This window comes from Carettochelys insculpta, chromosome 5 (assembly GCF_033958435.1).
Source record: "Carettochelys insculpta isolate YL-2023 chromosome 5, ASM3395843v1, whole genome shotgun sequence".
Classification (NCBI taxonomy): Eukaryota; Metazoa; Chordata; order Testudines; family Carettochelyidae; genus Carettochelys; species Carettochelys insculpta.
The window spans coordinates 101,620,319-101,645,468 of NC_134141.1; the positions used below are offsets into that span (position 1 = coordinate 101,620,319).

The following is a 25,150-nucleotide window of genomic DNA, read 5'->3' on the forward strand; positions in this document are numbered from 1 at the left end:
CTGAAAGTTATGACAAATAGATGCAGTGCTCAATTAATGCCTTTTTTAGCATGTGACTTACTGCTGCAGACTACAGGGAAATGTGGTTGAAGCTCTAACAATCACCTTTGGTTCAGCTTCACTCCAGAGAAGTAGATCAAAACTCATTCTCCCCCCAAGATATCCAACAGAATTCAGTGGTTGACTATTTTGAGATATTTATTAGAGCTGTCAAGTGATTAAAAAAAATTAATCGCTACAGGTTGTACCGCCCTCACTGGCACCCTTGTGACCTCAGTGGTCCTGGAGAAGGTGATTTGTCGGATGAGTGGAGGTCAGGCCCCCCCACTCCTTCTGGGGTCCCCTATGTGGCAGGGGTCCCTGTGGCTGGGGCTGCCAGCGGTGCTCCGAGTCCCAGATGGCTCCCCGCCAGAGTGCTACCAGGGTTCCTCTGGCCACACAGGAGTCCCAGAGCTGTGGGGCTGCTAGCAGGGTTCCATGCTTCAGCTAGCTCTCAGCTGTGGAGCTCCATGCTTCAGCTAGCTCTCAGCTGTGGAGCTTCCAGGGTTCCCCAGCTGGGGTCCAACGGCTGCTCTCTGGTTCAGCATCATCCATTGTCCTGCCTGATGAGGGATGTTGCCAGATGAGAAATTGCTGGATAAGGGAATTTTAACGTGTATCCATCATGCAATTTAAAAAACTGCAATTCATTGTACAAGTTAATCACGCTATTAAACAATAACAGAATACCGCTTAATTAAATAATAAAGTGTATAGTGCTCACTTTAAGTTTATTGTTGATTACAAGTATTTGCATGTGAAAAACAAAAGAAATAGTATTTTTCAAATCTGCCATTACAACTACAGATTGCACCTTCCTGGTCCAGCACCCTCAGGACCACAGCAGTCCTGGACCAGCCTCCCTGGCTGGTCTCTGGCCCCATTCCTTGGCTCCCCTCCCAGCTGTCAGCCTATTTCTGGACCCCAGCCCCTTCCCAAGTTGATTATGTAAAGCAGCTATTACTGTTATACATACATTAAATAAAAGGTTATACAGGACAATATGAAGATTTTTTTTTCAAGTTCTCTTTAAAGCTCCCCATTTTCATGTACCTTCTGAAAAAAAGCAAAGGAAAAAACAGAATTGCTTGTAGCTGTTCTCTCCTTTTTCCAAATGAAACTTGTTACCTTCCCAACCTCATGAAAATAACATGATTGTTTTAGTCTATGTCCACATTTCTGCACAAATGAGTTTAATGATAGCACCATGGACCAGGTATTGCTTCTCTGTAACTGAAAAGCACAGGTGTTTATGAAGCCCACACACTAAACGAAATATCCATCATCTTTAAAAGACAACATATTACACACTTGGGACCTGGGGGAAGAGTGTGATTACAAGTGATTGTTACATAAATTATGCAATATTAAAAGCATCATTTTTGACCTATTAAGACATGTCAGAGTCACACAAAGCTTGTCAAGCCTCACCGAACGCCAGACTAATGGCCCAGGTGGCCAGTTGCATCTTGGGACCATCTCTAGATGGGAGGGGGGGGGGCTGGGGCGGGTACGGCAGGGAAAAAGGCATCAACCTTCCCAATGTATGAAATGACGGGAGCTGCAATGACACCAGAAACAACTGCATTCTCCTAGGGTATGTCTACACTACAGAGTTATCTGGAATAGCTTATTCTTGAATGTGTCCACACTACAGAGAAGCCCCAAAATAAGAAACACTTTTTCCGAAATGGTGTGTCCACACACAACAGAGCTAAAATACTACATCAACATAGCAGCCTTATTTCAGAATTAAACTATTCTGGCATAGCTTATTTTTAAATAGCCCCTATTCCCTGTCTACACAGCCTGTCTACATGCACCATTCCTTGTAGAATGAGGTTTGCCAAATTCAAAATAAGCCATCCACTGGGAGAAACTAGGGAGATGCCGCACCTGGCTCCCAGATGGGTGGGGAGCTGGGAAACTGACCATTATGCGGGAAATTTGACTTACACCGGAGCTGCAAGAACACAACCCCAGCATAAGTCAGGGTCTACTCTATTTATGTTTCACTGACTGATAATGGGAGTAAGGGCTACTTGTAAAGTTCATTTGGCTTTGAGAGAAGGAACGATTAAGTTATTCTGGAACACTTGCTGTGTATGGTCAGGTACCTGAACATTTTTGTACTTTCTCTTCACAAACCTCATTTTTCACAGTTCTGCTTGAAGACCCATGCCTCCAAAATGTTGAGTGCCCTCATTAGTTGCTGAACAACTCTGCTAAAACCAAGAGGCATAAATTTAATTTTATACTGCTGGTAGAAATAAGCCTATGTCAGAGATAGGGGGCTGTTAGGACTATGAATCCAGGATTCTAACATTGTTCTAGAATTAATACCATGGGCTCCCACCACTCTTGGTAATTCTATGATTTGCAGCCCTGTAGGATCCAAGTGGATGGAGTAAAGCAGACAATGGCTCCATGAAAGCTGCACACCTTCTCGCTCTGATCCTACAGTAATTACTCTTGCAGCCAACTGTGGTAACTATTCACACATAGAGGGCTGCAGACTCAAGTGTCTCTTTGCTCCTCCTGCCCTTAGTTTCATGGAAAAAATGTTATGAAAGCATGTGACCTAGCTCCAGAGAGCTGCCTTTTGACTCATGTATACACCATGCCATCATCCTAAGCACTGCATGTGCTTTTCTGGTTAGAAAGAAGGTTTTCCTGAGGTGAGAGAAAATTATAAAACAGAGTAAAAAACTCCAAGGAGATAAAAATATAAATACACAGAGAGCCTAGAAAAGCCAAGGAAAGTGTTTAAGTATCAATGAATTCCAATTCTAAGGGGTTGGTTTTTTTTTTTTTACATTTTATAAAAATATTTCAGTTCCACAGATGATGATATAAAACAAAACATTTTCTTTTCCTGAATTTCATAGCCACCAAAATTATTTGTATACAGGTTTGCCAGCTGACAGCCTAGCAGATAATGTCTCTACCTACTAGATTATAATCAGGATATCATAACGGTGAAATAGGACATGTGCTCCCATAGCAACAGATGGATGTCAAACTCAGAATATTATTGCTGTAGCAGAAAGCAGACACAGCTCGACTTTAACCTCCATTGACAGGAAAAGCACAAATGGGAAGGGGAAAAAAACAACCAAATGTTTGTGTTAAAAATTTGTGGTCTAAGCTAACAGTTCCCCTTCAAGTTTACCTCTTTTCCGTAAACAATGCTGCTGGAGAGAGCCTTTTTTCCCTTTTTGGAAGTTACACCGAGATCAGTGATTGGAACACATACAAAGTATACCTTTCAGGAAATCTGGTACAACAGATAATTAGTTAAATGCACATTGTGGAATGTGGCATGTCACTTCTTCTGCTGGCCATTTAAGGAATACATTACATAGGAGATGGCTAGCTATGTTGTCAGGGCCCTCCATGTACTATGCTTCATAAATCTGGCATGACATACTTAGTTAAGAGAGGTATGCTGGCACTAAGCTAATTAAAAGGTAAAAGATTTGGAGAATGGTTTATAGTACAGAACATGTGCAGAATGAAAGGCATTATAAAGAACCTAAAATTTAAAAAAAAAAAAAATCAAACCCATTTCTTTGTCAAGTGTTGGTATCCATTCAAACTTGCTTGCAGTTATAATTCAAGTCTATATCTGGAAGAATGTTGATTATTAAAATATTTGCAACAATGGGAGGGGCGCTGCTTTTTAAATCTCCTCTCTGTCAGTATCACATCTGGACAAAATGTTCACTTCATACTCTTTGCAAAAGATTAATTCCATGTAGCTAGTTTGATCATTGTGCATTTTTACATTCAGCTTCTCCTAGTATCCACTCCATTCCACTTAACAGCCCACTTAAAGTAGCAGCTACAGTGTCTTGCACCTGTAAAACCAAGAATGGCAGATGTTAGTGCAGCAGATGGACATACATAGAGGGTATACAGATATCAAATTAACATTCCATATTTGTTCTTAAAAATCCAAAGTCAAATGTTCCCGTTTTGTCCCTGGCTTCCAAACCCCTTAAATAATACATGTTTCATAGAGTAAATTAGGAAAAAGGAAACAGTACTATTGAAAGGATCAGCAGAGACAGACATTAGACAAGCTGTACGTTACTGACTTCCTATAGCATTTTCTCTTAGTCCTACCCTCTCCTATTTTGTGACACCTTACTTCCTTCACACTATCAACTGACTCACCAGTTATTTGAAATTCTTTTTATAACTTTTGCGGAAACAGTTTCAAACTTCACAATTTCACATAGATTGTGAATTCTAAGATATTTTTATTGTTTAGTGTTCTAAAGTAACAGCAGTACATTTTAAAAATACACAAAAAACTCCTTCCAATATTCTCCTTATGAAGGCAAAGAGAAGTCTGTATTGAGGCTTTTTGGCCTGTCAGTTCTCCTTTAGCTACAGCGTTCCACTAACATTTAAAATCTACTTCAAACATTACTGCTCACTCACAAGAAAATAAAAAAAGAGAATGGAGTAAAAAGAAAAATATTTTAAGAAGTGAACATACCATCCATGGTTGTCTTAGCAGACATAATTGCAGCTGATGTGCCATATAAACACTTGGGATTCTTTTAATATCAACTTGAGAGATGCAAGACAAAACAAGCACAGGTCTGTTTGGAGGCCCCAGAGCTGGATCTATCATTGCCAAAATATGAGCAAATTCATCCTGACGGTCGTGCTCTAGAAGACAGTTTGCACATGAGTATTAGACTATATACAAACATCACCATACATAATCAAAAACTCATCTTCATTACATTTTCTTCTACCTTGGTTCTTAGGAGGATACAGATCAATGTAGTTATTCGAGTATCTTCCAAGCGATAAAAACTAAAAAGTCACAACAGCCTATTTTCCTAACTTCTGCCAAGGCCATTTTCCTAACCTCCATGAAGTGTGTTGCCCCATCTTCCTCCTTCTTCCAGTTCTCCCTTCCCAATCTGACTTTTCCGCCATTTAAAAGGCAATGATTCTGCAGACTATTTAGCATGGCTGAAGGCTAAAAGAACAAAAAGTAAACACACCTTCAGTACTAAAAGATATTCAGAACATGTTTCCTCACAACTTTTATCAATCTGCTGTAAATAAAATCATATGCTAGAAACAATCTTTAATATAAATATTTGCTCCAGTTGAAGTACTCACAACAAACAAATTTTTAAAGAAATCAACAGGTAATCTGTCTGATTCAACGTCCTTTTAATGGATTGGCAAAAATCAAAAAACCACGGAACTACTTAACACTATGTCAAAGAAAGAGAATTATACCTTTATGACATGAAAAATGAGCAAGTAAAGAACTTTAGATAATTGCAAAATTCTGTGTTAAAGCACTGCCTGACTATGATGAGTTAATATTTCAATGCATACCTTAGGAGAAACCGTATTATTATTCTCTTTATAGCTACAGACATTTTAGAAGCCCTTTGATAATAGTTAGTCTCTTTAAAGAGTAGGAAACAACCCAAATGGACAGTCTCCTTAAAGAGTAGAAAACAACTCAAATAAACATTGGAATACAATGGAAACTATCATGCTTAAAGCCATCCAAACACACGTTACAAAAAGTCAGTTGGACCACATTATGGTTATTCGAAAAGGTGTCTGAGCTCATAAAAATAACAGCATGGTAAAGAGTGAACTGGAGACCGAAGAACAGTGGAGACAATACAAGTAATTGGGCAGAGAGAGCCAAAGGTATAGTAGACCAGAGTGAATATATCAGGGCAAAATGTAAGGAATTTTAGAATCATAAGGAGAATAATAATAAAAAGGTGCGCACACAGTCGTCAAGTCTCTTACCAAAATGTTATACCAGTGACAGTGCATGGTAAAAAAGAGATAATGGTAATTCTTATTGGAGGTGATTCAGATCACAGTGCCACTCATGACACAGGATGACAGAAAAGAGCATGGAACCGGGGCTCTGAGAAGAAGTAGAGCATGTTATCATGAAAATGAAGTTTGGAAAGGAAGCAGTAGTAAATAATGTACCAGCAGAGTTGCTAGAAGGAATTGGAGACCATGACATCACTCTTGTGGAAAATTTGCAATTACATGTGGATGATTAGAAATTGAAAGAAAGATTAGAAGAAAAGAATCTTTCTGGTTTCACAAAGAAAGAGGATGCAACAGAGCGCAGTAACTATTAAACCATTCCCCTGATATCACATACAATTAAAGTACCACTCTGCATAATTCAGAATTGCATGAAGGAACTGATAAATGCAGAAGTAGCATCACCATAAGCTGAATTCAGAGAGATGAGGCACCTGATCAAATTGTGAGTATAAGTCATACCATGAAAATGCAGGGACTACTGTTACTACTGAAGGAACAGTGATTGGTCACCATTGTAGACAATGACCAGTCAGGAGATGGACAGCTGCTGTATAGCAGATGACAAAGAAGTCAGCTGCTGTGTGTGTAAAGTTACTGATGAAGTGTGAAGGCTTTATTTACACAAAGGAAGAACTGATCTCACCTAACTCTTCTATTGGTAAGAAAAAAAATGCATATAATATACTGTATAGTGTCTCTATGAAATATATTACTCATATTATATGGGAAATTCAGTAGTCAGTTGTTAGCAAGGTTTATCCTAAAACCGTAACTCCAAATGAAGTTAATATGATTCTTACTCATATTCATTAGTACCTTTATCTGCACTTCTGAAGGTGAATAATAATGTCAGAATTCAAAGTATAAATGTATTCTCATGTACTAGCAGCATCTCAACCATCCACAAAATATGAGTAACAATTAAAATAAACATGTCTTACTTTTTTGAGCTTCTGCATTAGCAACATAGATAAATCCATCAACTACTTGGCACACCTTTTTCACTTGATCAATTACACTATAGTGTACTGTCTGTTGATTTCCCTCTACGCTGTTTTCTTGGTAAAACATCTTATTGACTGTAACAGTTTGCTGTGTTCTTGCTCTCTTTCTTTCTATGCTGAAAAATATGAAAACACCCCAAACATTTAACAAAGTTATTCAGGCTAATTTGGAAGGAGAATAGGAAAGAGGAAGACAGAAAAAGTTACTCCAAAGAGAAGAAAGAGAGCATGGCCAAAACAAGCTGAAAAGTTTCATCCCTGAAACATCTTTTCACTATTTGTGTGCATAGTTAACTGATTCTGCAAGACCCATATTAATATGAACCAACGAGAAGGTTCATGCTTATAATCCCAAAATAAAGTTTGAGACACATAAAGGAAAAACACTGACCTTTATGCATCACACACACACATATTCATGGCTGCTCCAAGACACTGAGCCAGATTTAAAAAAAAAAAAAAAAAAAAAAATCCCACGGCCTACTTTCTTCACACAATTTGTGAATGAAAAAATATCATGCTGTGGCAATTGATGTAATTTACAAGAGATGTCCATCCACAGAAATAATTAAGTACTGTATATCCAAAATAAATCAGTGATTGAAATCAGGAGAAAAAGCTGAAATAACTAAGAATACTCAAATTTACTTTTGCAGAGAACACACCTTACCTGGTTGTTGAATACAGTGTCAGAATATTGAATTTTTGATGGTTATTAAATTGAAAACTGACGCCCGAGCCAATCCCTACAAGAGGAATGAAATAAATTTAGGATATCAAAAAATTCAGTAGTTTGAGACATCTAAAGCCAAAGGCTTAAAAATCCATAAAAATTATAAAATGGATACATTTAAAACAAACATATCTCTGTATTACAAGAAAATATATTCACTATGTCAGAATGTGACTTCAAACACACACTAACTTGACCAGACTGAGATGACATGAATTTAATTCAGTATTGCTATAAAAGTTTGGATGTCATTTTCAATTATTTCAGGTACCTAAATAAGTTATTTAAAATTTGTACTGCAGAAACACTTAGATGTCTCAATCAGAATCAAGCTCTCCTGTGATTCCTATTCTTAAATCACACATTAAGTTCATAGCCAAAATGTCTTACACATAATTGAAGCAAGATGCAACAAGCGTGACATACGACAGAAGGAAAGGGGAGAATAACTGCACTAAGAATGAGTATTTGCATGAACTACACGTGAGCACAACCTCACTATTCCATTTCAGTTATGAATACGTAAGTCAGAGACTCACAATCAAGTGAGTTTGGTTTTTGTACTCTGTTTTAGAGTGAGGGGAAACTGCAGCTGCTAGGAATAAGGGGATTTTGACGTTTGTGGGGTCCTTTCAAAAAGGCCCCCATGTAGACGAGCCACACGTGATCAAAATGTGGCACTTTCGAAGTGCCGTGGCCGGCAGCATGCTAATGAGGTGCTGAATATTTATTTCAGCGCCTCATTAGTATTCTCCAATTTGGCCATTATCATCTTGGCCAAGTGTAGACATGGCCATAATGTTAAATCAATGAACAAGCTGCTACCATTTTCCTAGGTGATTGGTAATAAAATACCTATATTAAAAAGAACAATCATATGTAAATTAGGTTCAAGGAAAACATTATGGTAGGAAATAGGATTCTTTTCATCCACTTTTTGTTTTCTTGTATAAAGCACAGGAAATCAAGCAACAGCGTACTTTTTAAAAGTTTTAATATCAGCTAAAGAAAGCTGGGTTCAAGACCTAGCCATGATTAGAGGATGCTCGACTCTAAGCTCTGGACCAAAACCCAAGGATAAAATCTTGACACATCTCTCCTATTAATTTCCATTGAGCTTTTTCACTGACTTTAAGGTGCCAAGATTTTGCCCCAAATACTTATTATTCTACAATAACACCCAATTCCTCTAATCAGCCACAGAGAGAAAACCCAGTTTTAGATTAATAAATTCTAAGACCAATAGGGGCCTTTGCGATCATCTAGTCTGACCGCTTGCATGACACAATCTATAAAACTAATATTTGTTTTAGAGGGAGGTATAAAGAGCACCTTTTCCCTTGTAGAACGTGTTTTCAAATAAACAACAGACTATTACCATGGATTTGTCTTTGAGGTAAGGAAGCTATATGCAAAATTTCTGGGCAAGTCATCATTCTTTGCACCAAAGATTCATCCAATTCTTCTAAACCTGGTCCAAAAAGGGCAAAGCGAGGTTCAGCTTGCATGACCAACGATTGCAAAAAGGAAGTCACAGCCCCATACATGGGACGGCTTGATTTCAAACGTCTACTTTGAGGACAGCTCTTTTTGTATCTGTGTAAAATTGATATAATTAGAAATGAACACAAAATACAGAGGAGACCTTAATTATTGTCAACCAAATGAGGTCTTGAATGTGTTTTACTAGTTGGTTGTTGATTCATCTCAATCCCGTTAGTGATGACAGAGTTGTTAACTGATACATACTGTATGTTAATAAATTAGAAGTCTCAGACCAGTAAGAAATGCTGTTGTGGGTAAGGCGTTGGATTGGTACTCAGGAGAGGAAGATGCAGAAGCCAGAGGATGGGGAGCACCAGAAGAGTAGTGAGGTGGACAGCCGCAGAGACAGGGGATAGGGAAAAGTATGTAAATGTGTAGGGGGAAGAAGGCAGTAGAAGAGAGCTGAACAGAGTACAGTGGGAAAGTGGCAAGAGCCAGGATAAAAAGAACAGAAAAGGAGCACAGTGATAAAATAATCTGTGGCCCCTTGAACACCGAGCCTAGAACCGAACCCAGGAATCCTGAGCATCTACATTCCTCTGTTGCCAGCAAACAGCAACAAAAGCACAGATCTGGCAAAGTACGTGTTTCATTCCCCCTCCAGTGGCTGAGCCACATATAAGCGAACACCATCTATTGCCCGTGCTGGTCTATCAGATTTTTTTTTGCCAATTTTAAATTATGAACTTGTATCCTCTGTCCCTCTCCCTACCAATAAAAACTTCATTAAGGATCAGGATGCAAAAATTCAATTCAAGATGCAAAAATTAGGAAATACCAAAATTAAAGTTGCCTGGACAATCTTAAACCAGTCCCTTTGCATATATGCATTATACTAATTAGATAATTTTTCCCCCACAAGACCTGATTTATTGATCAGTGCTTCAGTTTGCAACATTAACATTCTTTGAATGCAGCTGACTGAATGTACAGAGTTTCATGCAATTTACTATCTGTCAGGTAAGATTTTAAAAACCAAAATCCCATTTTATCTACATAATACTTTTGTTAAAAGTAGAAACTTGCTGAGATCTTCTAGACAAAAACGGTTACCACCTCTTCCCCCAGCACACTTTTTATTATCACATGCTGTGGTCTGACTAACTAGCTGCTATTGTGAGGCGCTTGCGCTCCTGTGGTGTTGGATGTGTATCATATGCAAAATTCTTTTAAATCCTTTGCAATATTCTTGCGTTCCTATTCAATTCCAAACAAAGAACTGACAGAACTGTTACATAATTGGAAACTTACTTTCAAAGGAACTAGAAATGCATTTTATTTGCAAAGCCACTTCAAGGGACAAGTAATATTTTCTTGTAATCAGACCAGCAGAGTTGTGGCTTTAGAATATGGGCTTGGGATGCGTTACACTGCTGTATACACAACAAAAGTAAAATACTTACATTGTCATGTAATCATACAATGCATTATCATTTAGTTCAGAAAAGGATTTATTAAAGATTTCCACATCTGGAAGTGATTTCCAGTCAACAGAAGACCAAGATGGGAGATCCCGCAGGAGAAAATATCGCCATAACAACGGATCCCGCACAGCTAGATGCCAATACTGATTTGTGCTTCCCAAGTGGCACAGGTCTTGGGGTGAGAGAAATGACATAATGTATAACTGCACATCAATCTGAAAAAAATAAAGAAGAGCAGTTTTAATGACCTGGGATCAACGCAAATATAAGAGATTAGGTGGGAAAATAAGGGCAAAAGCATTCTTATGCAAAAGTGTATGTGTGTGTGTGTGTACACACAAATATATAAAAAAACCCAGATCACTATATTATAAAGCCAAAAAGGGACTATGCCTGACTTCCTGCATAACTTGGGCAATAAATTGTGCTTGATTCCTGCATTTAACCCACGGGTGTGCAGCTGAACTAGAGTACAGTGTTAAAAGACGTCGTATCTGGTATTAGACTCCAAATTACTAACACCACTGCTTAAAATTTTGCTCCTTACCCCCCGCCCCCGCCGTTGAAACTTTGACGACCTGTGTTTCCAGCCCCTGGAGTTTTTTTAACGCCTTTATCTGCTGAATTAAAAGGCCCTGGAGGGCACGGCACGAGGGCGTGTCGGAATAACATGGGCACGCCTGTGACGCGTGGTAGCCTCCCACAGCTGCGCAGCGCATGGACTGGGGACGGAAGAGCCGGAGCGAGCCCGGCAGGAGGCAGCTCCCCCCACCCACTCACCGGCAGCGTCTGCAGGGCGCAAACCTCTTGGCCGGGCGCCTCGATGCCGCCAGCTGCTGCCGCCTGTCCGGCGCGCGGCCTCGGCCTCCGGGCCCACCTGTCCCCGAGCAGGCGGAGGCTGCTGCGCAGGGCGGACTCCAGGCGGCCCCAGTCCCCGGCCTGGCCTGCTGCCATTGCCTCGCCCGCCGGAAAAACCCGTGGCGCTGCTCGCTCGGCAAGCAGCCGGTGCTCGAGGCCTGGCCCGGCGCCGCGCTCCCAGCCTCCGGCTACCTGGGTGAGGTGGGGTGGGGAAGGAACAGACGGTGGCAGCTGCTCCGCCCCGCGCCTGCAGCAGAGGCCAGCGGCGTGGGTGAGGAGTAGCTCCGCCCCCCTGCGCGTATTGAGCAGGCGCAGCTGAACCGAACCTGCCCAGTAACTGGTGACGCCGCTGCTCTTCTCTGCGCCCGCCCCCGGCGGGGTTGGGTCTTGCCTGCTTGCGTGCACAAGCGCCGCCGAGGGTGCAGGACATTGGCCGGGCAGGGTGCAAGCAGCTCGGGGTGGGGGCGCAGTAGCTAAGCCCCGCGGTGAAGCGCTGCTGGAGGGGAACAAGGGGCAAAGCCCCTGCGCGGGCAGCAGGGGTAACAATTACCCCCGGGGGACTGAGGCACCTGTGCTGGAAAAAGAGTGGGGTGGAGAGTTTGGTTTATTTCCTCTTTCAGGCTGGCCGGGGGTGGATTCTGAGCAGCAGTCCTGGAGCACTTTAAAGACAAACTACAGTGGTCCATGACTGCTGGTTAGTTTTATTAGAATAGAGGAACGCAGCTACTCCTCTCTTACTATACTTGCCACGTTGGCTGTGTTGCTCCCTCCCCTCAGCTCTCCTGCAGGCCTTCCCCTCCCCCACCACGTACACACAGTGCAGCTCCCTGCCAGCTTTCTCCTCCTGGGCCCCCTGCCCTGCTGTTTGACTGCTCAGGGGCTCCCAAGGCTGCCACCACTTTAAAAAACTAAACTCCATTTTAACTGCAGGCATTGTTTAAGCAGTGGCAGCCGCCACAGCTTCAAGTGCCAGCAGCAGCAGCAGTTGGAGCTGCACGCAGCTCCGCCGCTGCAGGTTGCAGACCCTTGAGCATGGTGATGCACCCCTGATTATCTTGTCAAGATGAACTCAGGCTGAGGGTCTGATCTAATTCTTTGTTGAACCCAGTTAAATGTTGCCCTTCCAAATATAATGAACACACGTGCAACCCCAAGATGCCTCTGCCAGAGCATCAAATGTCTAAGTGGATTGACATCTGAGCCCCAGGTCCTCCTAGGGATGGATTTCACATACTCTGCAGCCCTCACACCCAGCCCCACACCATCTACCCCCAACTCTGCCTGCAAATCACAACCCTGACCCACAGTTCCATTCCACCCTAGCTGCCGCCTTCTCTGCCTACCTTCCCCACAGCTGTGTGAGCTGATGCTTTCACAACTGAATGAAGAGAGAGAAGCCTTTAATGATACTGTTCAACATAAAACAGCTAAAACTCACACCTGCTTCTTCATAAAGACTTTCATACTGCTGCTTGATCCATTACCACAGACACCAATGGTCAGAGATCCTGCCAGCATAGAAAACTACTGAAGGCAAGCCACGTAAACTAAGAGTTTAAATTACCCTCTTTGTGTTGGGCATCCCACTAGAAAGAATTCACAAATGGTCATTTGAAGTGTGAACACATTATGCCTCCATCCCACACCACTTGTCAAATTTTAGCAAATTAGGCACAAGTCAACACATAAGAACAGCCCCAAAAGTTCCCATAACTGCCAGTGATAGCCATTCATTATGTCTCCCTCCTACAAATCGTGAATTCCCACAGGAAACAAGTTAATGCTACTATTAAGCTTAATCTACATTACCATGGAAGATCAACCAGCTCAGGGCTTTGATTTTGCAGGTCTTGATTTTGTGACCACTGTGCTCCTCCCACAAGGTGGGTAAGGAATGCTGAAGGGAGACATGTTCCTGTCAGCTTTCCTGTTAATACAGACATAGATATGTTGATTTTAGCTACACAATTGACATAGCTAAAAGTCACTTATCTGCAGTTGACTCTCGTGTCTAGTGTAGACATGACCTAAGTGTAAGAAACTGCTACCTGCAGGAATCCGTTACTTGCAGCAGGGAGACATCCTAGATTCCTAGAACTACTCTAATTTGTACAGCTAGTCCCATTTGTACAGCTAATTTGTACAGCTAGTCCAAAACAAATACTCAGTTACTATATGAACATAAGATTATTTGCCGTCTTGTCCTACTTGGCTATAAACTTCTAGCTGATGCCTACAGATAACGGTTTAACAGTGTAATAAACTGTTAAACCGTTATCTGTAGGCATCAGCTAGAAGTTTATAGCCAAGTAGGACAAGACGGCAAATAATCTTATGTTCATATAGTAACAGAGGGAGTTCAACTATCCAGACATTTTGTGGAATATTGTAAGTGCAACTGGTAACGCATTACTACAGAGAGCCTTTCACACACACTGCAGCCAATATAACTGTTCCCTGTAAGGCTGTGCTACAACCCAGGAGCAATGTCTTTCAATAGCAGTTTCTTATGCCTATCACTTATCAGAGAGGAAGCTGTGTTCATCTGTAGCTTCGAGAACAAGAAGTCTTGTGGCACCTTATAGACTAACAGATACTTTGGAGCATAAGCTTTCCTGGGCAAAGACCCGCTTCATCAGATGCAGCTCTGGCCCTCCCTCTTACTGGGACCCCACTCTTTAAATACCCCTCTGAAACACCCCCCGCCCCCATGCATCTGATGAAGCAGGTCTTTGCCCAGGAAAGCTTACGCTCCAAAGTATCTGTTAGTCTATAAGGTGCCACAAGACTTCTTGTTGTTCTCTCATGCATATCAGTAACTTACTAGGAGCACAATCCTACAGGAGCAGTCATGTATAGCTACCATGCATAGAATGGCTTCCTGTCAGACTCTGCTACAGCCAGTAGCAATTTCTTATAGCAGCACTTTCTTACAGTCATACTTATTAACTGCAACGCAAGAGGAGCAACGCTGGCTGCTGCTCTGTGAGCAGGGGCTTCAGCTGAGGCATCCCTATAGCAGGAAAAGCTGTAGCTAAGCCTAGCACTTCTTTAGAAACAACCTCAGGCCTGCTTCCCAACACCAGAAAGGCCTTTTACCTATGACCTGTGCTAGGAAAGGATTTTAGCAACAGTACCTAAAGCCATAATTACATCTCACTTTTATTGCTTATGTGATAATTATTTTCTGACATGTCTAGATGGCATCCCTTATACAGCAGTTCTTTGCTATCATATTTATCAGTGATTGCAGACCTGCACATTCGTCCTTGTGGGAAGTTAATATTGAGAAGGTAGGCAATTTGATTGACTGGAGGCTCCATACATTGTCCATTTTGATCCAAAATAGTAGTTCTTCCCAAACTTTCAGAACTGCATCTATAAAACTCCCAACTTCACAAGAAAAAAAAAAGTCATACTACTGAGGTTTTAATATGGTTTTGTCTCAATTTAATGTTCATCTTTCTAGTTGTGTTCTTCATATACTGAGACTTTCTTGTGAAGAATGATTAATAACCAGTTAATTAGGCTAGTTGTGGAATTTCTTGAAGTAGTCCAAAATTAGTTTTGCATTTGAAGTATTCCAGGCTTGTCCTTTTAAGGGTCCCTCACATACAGCTATATATTTCATTAACATCTTTTCTCCTACATCTCGGAAATCCAGCACTGCACTATGTAAGCTGCAATACAGTTTGGTATGAGAGTCAGAATCCATTTCATGAGTTCCAGGCTTTTCTTCTCCACAGTGCTGCAGGCCCCAGTAACACATTTCTCCAATGTACATCATGGCCAGTACATGGGTATCACTGAATATACCTGCAAAACAATTAGAATTCAAGACTCTGGGTAACATGACATCTATTCCCCCCATTAATGATGCTTTTTAAAACAAATCATTAACTTAGTGCTTTTCAACAGCTCTTAAGAATTTTACAAAAGGCAGTTAAGTATCATTATCCTCATTTCACAGAGGAATGCAGAGCAGTGAAGTAACTTGCCTGAAGTCCCCCCACAGCAACTGTTCTAAGAGACCCCAGGTCTAAACCTTAGTTCATTATTCTGTCCACTCTACCTTTCAATAAGACGGATTTTAATACAGTAAACCCTCACATTACATGGGGGATTACATTTTTAGAACACCAAACCCCCACCCCACTTCCTCCTGTGTAACTCGAATTTTCAAGCAAGTCGAGAGGAAACAGGAACCAGGCTCCAACCTGATTCCTGACTCCTCTGGGCTTGCAGGAGCTGGAAAACTAATAATCTCACCAGGGCTGGTCAATTTCCTGGCTCCCAGAGTGGCAGGGAGCCAGGGCCAGCCTAACTCTCCTCCCCTTGCAGAGAGGGGAAACTAAGCAGGCAGCAGCCTTGTCAGCTTCCTGGCTTCAGCCAGTGGAGGAGAGTCAGAAACCAGAGGCAGCTTGGCTCCTGGCTCCCCTCCGTTCCTTGGAGCCAGGAAACTAACTAGGACTGCTGCCCTGCTCAGTTTCCCAGTGCTGCAAGCAGAGGGGAGCCAGGCTACCGCCTGGTTCCCAGCTCCCAGCCACTCTGGGGAATGGGAAACCATGCCTGTCAGGCACAGCACCCTGACAGCAGTGGTTTCCTGTGGCGGCAGCAGCAGCAGCAAGTCAAGCTGCCATCCCTGACAGGAGCAAGGAAACACTGCTCCTCTCGGGGACAAGAGCTGCCTCTGACAGGAAACCGTTCCTGTCAGGGCAGCAGTCATTTATCTCGAGGGTTTACTGTACTGATTTTGCCATATACAATTTTCTGTCAAATAGTGTTTATCCCAATGGTTTATAAAAAATGCAGCATGTCACTATAGAAGCACCATAGTATCTGAGGCAGAGGATTATTTAAATAGCTATACGGAAACTTTTCTCCACTTCCTCAGCTACAGGTGAGATTTAAAAAAAAAAAAACAAACACTCTCCACTAGTATCAGTACCCTCAGCATTTGCCATTTGTACACAGTGCCAAAAGTAGCCATCCAGGGCCTTTTAAAAAAAAACAACATTAAAGAAGTGAAGAGACCATGATTATAAGATAAAGTTCTATTAACACTTCCTCCTTTATAGCAAGTGAACTGTTTATGACAAGACTGGACTAGCCTGAAAGCCCTGGCTATCTAATCTTGGCACCAAAATATTCCCTGTTTGAATTTGCTTAATTCATTTAAGAAGCCCATGAATTTAGAGCAGTGACTTTTTTTTTTTTTTTGAACATGTTATTGTGTTCAACAGATTGTGCTTTTTGGATTGGTGGTGAAATTAAACACAGTTTTTATGCCTCAGATAAAAAGTACCAATAGCAATAATGATGATTATAACACCAAAGAACATTGGCAGGGACAGTAAAAAATGTTCCAACTCTACCTACTGTGACTCAGCCCTGTTCTTGAAGTACCCTCTCTACCACAGAACACTGTTAATTGCCCATGTCTATTTAATCCTAAACATGACTGCAGAGACTACCAGCATGGTAACACTTAACAATAATTATGGTGGGTTCATGCTGTTGACAATACAGAGAACTGGACATATCGCAAAACATACTGGCAACCAAGCTGTCTTCAGATGCTACTAACTTTTGGGCATTGATAATCTACATCAGATGACCTACATGTGAAAGGCTTTGTATTCCATAACTACATCAATCAGATGTTCATTTTCTTCGGATGAATTTACAGTTAACCATCTTATTCTTTCCCTCTCCACCCTCCTGACCTCACATACACAATTCAGAACAGGAAAAGAGGACTATTTTAACAGGGCATAGAATCTCAGTATGAGTGAAGTTCACCCTGCCTTTTTTAGAAATGATGTAGTACAGGATCTTATGAAAGGACAGGGAGTAATTTACCTTCACTGAGCAGTCTAGCTGTGTTTGTGTCCTGAAATGAGACATCATTCAGCTGAGTAGGGCATCTAAACCTTAGCATCTTCAGTAAATAATGGATTCCATCGTTAAGACACTGAATATAAATTATAATGAAATTAGGTGTTAGAACAGCACACAAATTAAATACATTGTAATAAATTCTAATCAGAATTATTTTAAATTAAATGTGTCTCAAATACTTATATAAAGCAAAAGAATAAGACTACAATTTTAAAGGCAAAAATCATTTTTTAAAATGCATGGAGAGTCACATTCATGGAATTACTGTTTTTCCATCTTTTTGTGTTCAAATATCTAACACAAGCCATATTATATTGCTGTGCAGTAGATCCTCATTCATATGAGGCTTATGTTCCCATGCATGCTTGTGTAACCTGAATTTCACGTAAGTCGGTCAGGGGGGGGAAAAGAGAGCTTTCTCCCCATGGTGGAATGCACATTCTGCAGCTGTGGAAACAGCAGAAGCACCTGGAGCTCCTTTTTGAATGTAAGTCCTGGGGTTGGGGGTGAGCAGTTGGGGAGGGTTAAGCCTGGTGGTGGGTTGGCACCATAGGAGGGGGTGGGACAGGGGGATTAAGCCTGGGGTGGGTTAGGGCAGGACTGAAATGGAGGCATGCACAGAGGATTTGAACAGGGGCTGGGAGTGCCTATGGCTGCTGCCTCCTTGGGGCTTGACTGCAGCTGGGAGAAGTTGCCTCCCTGGTGGAGGTGAGCCAGAGCTGTATGCAGGTGGTGAGCAGAGCGGAGGCAGCCAAGTTGGTTAATGTGAGTTATGCAAAACTAAAAATTGTGCATTTTGGGGATTTACTGTATTTATAATTTTAGTTAAGACTATCATTCCACCCATTAAAAATTGCTTTTAAGAAGACTGAATTGACATTTTAAACAAATTAAATGTTATGTACTAATTGGTAATACAAAGAAGTATATTCAGAAACTTTTCAAATGGCTACTGAACAGATTCAAAGTTCAGTAAATTATTATTCTAAGTAGACTGAGTGTCCAAGGGTAAAAGTTTTGAGAAGTGCTTTAGTAGCCTACACTGTTTGCAAGTGCAATATATGTATTTAGTAGGGATGTTAATAGTTAACTGTCTAATTGGCAAGCCTCATCCTAAATGGATGAGGCTTACTGGCTATGGTTAACCAGTAGGGGCTGGAGTAGCCCCTTGTAGGCAGGGAGTTCCTCCAGCCCCACAGGGCTGCTACAGGTGGGGACACTCCAGCCCAAACAGAGCAGCTCCCATTCATAGTGGTTGGGTGTGTGTCCGGGGTGAAGTGGCTGGATGGGCCACTACATGGGCTGCTCCAGCTGGCCTGGAATGCCTGCACCTGCAGCACACTGGGGACCAGGGCTGCTCTGCCATGCTGGAGCATCCCTGTCCATAGCATGCTGTGGATTGGAGTTGCTCCAGCCATGCCAGAATGCCCCCCACTCCTGGCAGGGAAGCTCCAGCTGGGTTCTAGTACTGTCCTCTTGCAATCAGGGTCTCTGCCAGCTCTTTAAATAGCTCCCAGCTGGCTTTGGCCACAGCTCAGCCAGTTCTTAACAGAGCTGTACACTCACTTTCACCTCTGCTCTTAAGTTTCCAACTGTGATCCAAACTGAGCCATTTCACTGACAGAAGAGAAAACTGTGGATTCAAAAATCTTATATATTTTGTGGCTGTTGTGATTGTGTCAACAGCTCCAATCTAACTCAAATCAAACAGCTTGTCTGAGGATCAGAGTTCTCATAAGCAGAAGCTTGTTGGAATTAAAAACGTTAAGATGTATGCTTGCAAAGAAAAGGGGCTTTACCTTTTTAAACAAGTCTGTGTTTTCTATTAGCCAGCATTTCCTTTCTTTTACAGTGTGACAATACATGTAGAGTAGAGCTCCTCGTCTCCAAGATAGACATTCTAACAACTCTGCACCAAGAACACCAAGAAGCTGAAATAAAACTCAAGAAGTGAACCAAAACTGAAATATTTGACTCAGAAATTAAAAAAAGTCATTTTAGCACTAGGAAATTAAAAAAAATTTTAAGAAACCTCCACAACATATATGAAGGGCACAGAGTTTGTTTTTAAGGTTAGCCAGCCTAAAAAAGTCTCTTGAAATGAGCCCTGGACTGAACCACAACTAGTATAAACTACCACTGATAGCCCAGTGAGCTATTTCTAAAAATGGTGAAAGGACCATCATTCAAGTGTCAGTTCTGATAGATGGATAAGATCAGAGCCTTTTAAAGAGAAAGTACATATTTAAATTTGACACATTAAGAACAGAGACATCAATTACCTGAAGCAGTCATTGTAATGAGTCCTTTCCTTTGATGCTCGTAATTATTTCAGACAGGACAATTAACATCCTCCCATGCCTTACGCCCTCCGTTCAATCCTATTTGATTTATCATGTTATTTTTTTTTTTTTTAAGTCCTCTGTACTTATAAATATCAGTTAGTACTGGAAATGAAATTGATCTAATGAAGTGGGTCTGTCCCATGAAAGCTCATCACCAAATAAATCATTTTGTTAGTCTTTAAACTGCTACATTTCTGCTGCTTTATTCTGATCGGTATTTTTGAGATGTGTCATTCTCTCCTTAAAAACCCCAATCATTTCAAATAAGGCTACTAGTCATAATTCAGTACTCACCTCTTCATGCATATTACTTTCTTCAACTAGTACTTCTGGTTCTGAAAGAATATCAGTAAGTTCTTTAACTCTCTGTAAGGAAGAATCTTCTTCAAAATTCTCATCTACAAGTTGGTTCTCCTCAAAATATGTGATGTCTAAGACTACCTATAAAAAGGTGAAACACAAAGCATAAAATACACTATGAACAATGCCATTAACACGTTCATTACAAGGTACATGTGGTAGAATATGACCTGATTAAGGTTACAATTTTAAAGTTAGTTATTTTAACAATATTTATTTTAGAAAAATATCACTTTACAGTTCACATATAATATGGTTAAAATTCTTAAATTTTAATCTACATAATAAGGAGCTTTGTCTACCTCTAATACTGGTGCAACTTCCATTAATTCTGGCTTGTCTCTGATCCAGAGCATAAATGACCTGAATTTTCTGAAAATGTGTGTGACCACCAGAAAACAAACTATTAGCAGCTAAGAACATGGAGGAATCTTTCCATGCTATGTCACCTTTTCTTTCATTATAAATTTTACTGTTTTTAAAAAGCACCACCTCATTCAAATGCCATACCTGTGTATAAAGCTGCAAAAGATCTGAAGGATTTACAGTTGCCTTATCTTCTTTAAAAAGTTGTTTCAACTTCTCCAGAGAGATAGCACCCTTCACTAAAAAAGCATCTGTAAGAGAGAGGGGAATACTCCTTAGAAAGGCACAAAAATATCTGGCAATAACCTACAATTAGCCTCACAGTCTTTCAATATGCAGTGACAGAAACTCGGGCCCAGCCTCAGGGAAACCCCAGCCTCTAAAATATTCCATTAGTTTTCAGGAAGAGAAGAGCAGTGAATCGCTGTGACAAGCCAGAGGCGCGTTTGCCTGCTAACCTAGAGTCCCTGTTTGACGTGCTGCTAGCCCGATGCTCTGAGGGCTGGGCGGCAGGAGTCACACCGGTAGGTCTGTCTTTTCAGTGGGCAAAGTCTCTGGCCCAAAGCAGCCTCGCCCCAGGACAAGCAGAGGCGCAGTACGAGTAAGTCCGCGGCACAGAGCTCCAGCGAGGGGCCCTGGGGACGGTGCCGCCATCTCTGCAGGACTCGCCCCCGAGACCAGAGCTCCTCGCTCACCATCTCCGCCCGCGCCTCTCAGCCGCTCCAGCCTCCGCCCCAGCCCCGCCAGCCGCGGACGCAGCGCGGTCACCGCGGCATCTGCCATCGCAGCAGCCCCAGCATCTCCTGGAGCACGTGACTCGAGCTGCCGGCTCACCTGACCTTAGCACCACCCATTCACAGAATCACGTGACACGGGGGCGGGGGGGGTGGGGGGCGGCGAAACTCAGCCCGGACACGTCAGGTTTGTCGTGCAAGTCACGGGCCTAGTCAATTCAAGAGGCGGTGGGGGGGTGGGGAAGCGGATTCCGTCCCAGCGCATGCGCCCTAGGGAGAGAGTAGCGTCACTTTTCTGGCTGGAGAATAGCTTTGGTCACGTTCTGGGTGGGGCGTCGCCTCCTGCGCGAGCGGCTTTAACCCCTTCTTCTCCGTCCTGCCACTGCCCCACTTCCCCGTACCCTGGCAGCAGGGGCGGGGCCAGGCCATAGCTTCTCCTCAGGTGGTTGGCCCGAGGACAGGGCGGGCAGCGGGGGTGTGAGGCAGAGGCGAGGTGACCGGCGGGCCCGTTTTAAAGGGACAGGCCCATAGTTAAGTCTTCCCCACTTCTTTAAAAGGGGCCAGTTGTCTCTTATGCTTAGTCTCTCCCTTCTCGTGCGTGCTGCGGGCGGGTCCCTGCACGCCAGCTGCCCGCCCACCAGCGGTGAGCGGGCAGGTCCGAGGGATGGTGATGATATGGGGATGCAAGTTTGGGGCTCGGGACCCACTTTTCCAGTACCAGGAAAATTAGTAGAAACAGTAGTAAAGAATAAAATTGCAAGGCACGTAGAAGAGCACGAATTGTTGGGCAAAAGTCAGCATGGTTTCTGCAGAGAGAAATCGTGTCTAACTAATCTATTAGAATTCTTTGAAGGGGTTAATAAACATGCGGACAAGGGGCACCCAGTGGACATAATATACCTAGATTTCCAGAAAGCCTTTGACACGGTCCCACACCAAAGGCTTTTATGTAAATTAGGCGGTCATGGGATAAGAGGAAAGATCCTTTCATGGATCAGGAATTGGTTAAAAGATAGAAAACAAAGGGTTGGAATAAATGGTAAATTTTCACAATGGAGGGGGGTAACTAGTGGTGTTCCCCAGGGTCAGTCCTGGGACCGATCCTGTTCAACTTGTTCATCAATGATCTAGAAAATGAGGTAAGCAGTGAGGTGGCAAAGTTTGCAGATGACACCAAGTTGTTCAGGACAGTCAAAACCAAAACAGATTGTGAAGAACTACAAAAGGATCTCAGCAAACTGAGTGATTGAGCAGCAAAATGGCAAATGAAATTTAATGTGGGTAAGTGTAAGGTAATGCACATTGGAAAAAAATAACCCAAATTACATGTACAACATGATGGGGTCAAATTTAGCTACGACAGATCAGGAAAGGGATCTTGGAGTTATAGTGGATAGTTCTCTGAAGACATCCACGCAGTGTGCAGCGGCAGTTAGTAAAGCAAATAGGATGTTAGGAATTATTAAAAAAGGGATAGATAATAAGACAAAAGATATCATACTTCCCCTATACAAAACTATGGTACGCCCACATCTTGAGTACTGTGTGCAGATGTGGTCTCCTCACCTCAAAAAAGATATATTGGCATTAGAAAAGGTTCAGAAAAGGGTGACTAAGATGATTAGGGGTTTGGAACGGGTCCCATATGGGGAGAGGCTAGAGAGACTGGGACTTTTCAGTCTGGAAAAAAGGCGATTGAGGGGCGATATGATAGAGGTATATAAAATCATGAATGGTGCGGAGAAAGTGAATATAGAAAAATTATTTACCTTTTCCCATAATACAAGAACTAGGGGACACCAAATGAAATTGATGGGTAGTAGGTTCAAAACTAACAAAAGGAAATTTTTCTTCACACAGCGCACAGTCAACCTGTGGAACTCCTTGCCGGAGGAGGCTGTGAAGGCCAGGACTCTATTAGGGTTTAAAAAAGAGCTCGATAAATTTTTGCAGGTTAGGTCCAAAAATGGCTATTAGCCAGGGGTAAAGTATGGTGCCCTAGCCTTCAGTACAAGGGCAGGAGATGGGTGGCAGGAGATAAATCACTTGATCATTGTCTTCTGTTCTCCTTCTCTGGGGCACCTGGCATTGGCCACTGTCGGCAGACGGGATACTGGGCTGGATGGACCTTTGGTTTGACCCAGTATAGCCATTCTTATGTTCTTATGGCCAGCAGTGCAGTCCCTGCCGTGTGCCGCCTCTTGGGCAGCAGGCTCCCTTCACCCCCTGCTTGCAGCCCGCACTGGCCACTTGCTGTGGTGATAGGTGCATGTGGTCTGGCAGTGGCCCACAATATGTCACCTCTGCCGCCCGCGGACTGGTCCTTCACGTGCTTTCCCTCTCATTGTCTTCTCCCTGCTTTGTCCCTTAAAACCCTTCCCCAGCCCTGCTGCCCCCACTGGTCAGATCATTCAGCTCACCAGTACCCTGGCTGGCAGGCTCCTTCCTTCCCCCACTGCCTCTGCCCAGGAAAAATCTAAGACCCTATGGCCCAGGGTGCTATCTAGGAGGAGCAAAGACCTGTGTGTGCCAAAGCCCCACACAGCACTGGCCTGGGAAAGCTTCTCCGACCCCTCGGCTAGGCTTTGCAGTAGCAGGGAGGAAACTATTTTCAGCCTATTTGCACCCTGGGCCATAGGGGCTTAAGAATGTGGGAGGGAAGGGTGACCTCTCATATATACAGGCCACATTATCCCTACCTCCCACCCTCACCTCCCTGTGGCTGGAAGTAGCTCCCGTCCCCTCCCTCATGCACAATGCTGAATGGCTGCTGCTGGTCATGCTCTTATGTGAAACCTGCATACCCCCTCTGTGTTGCCTTGAGAAGACACTAAACCAAGTACCAAGAGAGGCAAGGCCATCCCAGTGACCCAGCCAGGAATGGAGGGCAGAGAAGATTAGGTCTGGTCTCCCCAGGTGGGAGAGGCATACGGAATGTGGTGTGTGATTTATCCCTGTGCAAATTTTAAAGATCAGAAGGTAAATAAAAATACCCCAGTTACACAGTATTTTTAAATGGGGTCAGTCAACTTGATGTAATTTGAACATTTGTACTGCACAGTTCTGATTGATTGCCACAGAACTTGGCTGAGTATGGCTAATTTAACCAGTGCCCTATATTCACGATAGGGAAATATGGTCACCCTAGCTTTGAGTTATTATAAAGAATTATTTTCTACATGTTTGGCTGGTGAGTTTTGCCAAAATACTCACAGTCTGATTGACCTCATATTTGGGGCTGGGAAGGAAATTTCAGTGGATCAGATTTGCAGAGGCCTAGGGTGTTGGATGGGGCAGGGTCACTTTCTGGTTTCAATTAGTGTAACTTGACATCATAAAATCATGATTAGTCATAACTGGACATCTCTGAGTTACTGAAGTCCTCCTATCATGATTAGAGACTGTGGGTCTGTTACAGAAATGGATGGGTGTAGTTTGAGGCCTAAAATGTGCAGAAAGTCAGACCAGGTGATCATGATGGTCCCTTCTGCCCTTGCAGTGAGTCAGTTAGACCAGCCTTTTGGCTTGCTCTTGGACTCCTGCTCCTAGCTCTGACCCATGTCTGTAACTACTACTGTTCTCACCGCTAGGTATGACTGATCATGCTGTGAGACTAGGAGGGCCTTGTTTAGGGGAAGTGTTTGTGTTACGCCAAAAGAAAAACTGCTGCTTATACATATTGGCTGCATCTAAGCTAGGGGGCTATGCTGGAACAACTATGTCAACATAGGTTCTGGAATGTAGATGCAACATCTGCTTTCATGTAAAAAGTGTTTTACATCTTCCGGTTTGCAGGGAAAAGGCTGAAAACATGACCTGAGGGTGTGTCCTCAAGGCTCAGAAAGCAAAGACACATAAAAAGACCCAAACTTAATTATTTCTCTTTAATCTCATTATTTTGAGCCATGATTTTTTTATTTGGCTCCTGATGTTAATTTATCTGAGGTCAGCCATGCTTATAAAACAAAGAAATTTGCATTGACATACCATCTCTTGG

At 42.6% G+C, this 25,150-nt stretch overlaps 2 protein-coding genes across 5 annotated transcripts; both read right to left on the reverse strand.

Annotated features, from left to right (window-relative positions):
* Positions 1-180: 180 nt before the first annotated feature.
* Positions 181-13,478, reverse strand: FBXO4 (F-box protein 4). 4 transcript variants are annotated; one of them, XR_012645787.1, is made up of 8 exons: positions 11,370-11,718; positions 10,569-10,804; positions 8,999-9,216; positions 7,558-7,633; positions 6,825-7,003; positions 4,547-4,722; positions 1,016-3,899; positions 181-602 (listed from the first exon to the last, which is right to left on the reverse strand). XR_012645787.1 is itself a non-coding variant. In XM_074995617.1 (7 exons), exons 1-7 carry the CDS (start codon positions 13,257-13,259, stop codon positions 3,810-3,812), a joined length of 978 nt encoding a protein of 325 aa, XP_074851718.1. In that variant the 5' UTR covers positions 13,260-13,478; the 3' UTR covers positions 181-3,809. The 4 variants fall into 4 exon arrangements, 2 of the variants coding, with proteins under 2 accessions (XP_074851718.1, XP_074851717.1); XR_012645786.1 differs by having other exon boundaries at positions 181-633; XM_074995617.1 differs by lacking the exon at positions 11,370-11,718 and adding an exon at positions 13,257-13,478 and having other exon boundaries at positions 181-3,899.
* Positions 13,479-14,597: 1,119 nt separating this feature from the next.
* RIMOC1 (RAB7A interacting MON1-CCZ1 complex subunit 1) lies at positions 14,598-21,249 on the reverse strand. Its single transcript, XM_074994305.1, has 6 exons — positions 21,115-21,249; positions 20,564-20,670; positions 19,988-20,134; positions 19,148-19,279; positions 17,310-17,421; positions 14,598-15,263 (listed from the first exon to the last, which is right to left on the reverse strand). Exons 1-6 carry the CDS (start codon positions 21,200-21,202, stop codon positions 14,977-14,979), a joined length of 873 nt encoding a protein of 290 aa, XP_074850406.1. The 5' UTR covers positions 21,203-21,249; the 3' UTR covers positions 14,598-14,976.
* Positions 21,250-25,150: the final 3,901 nt, after the last annotated feature.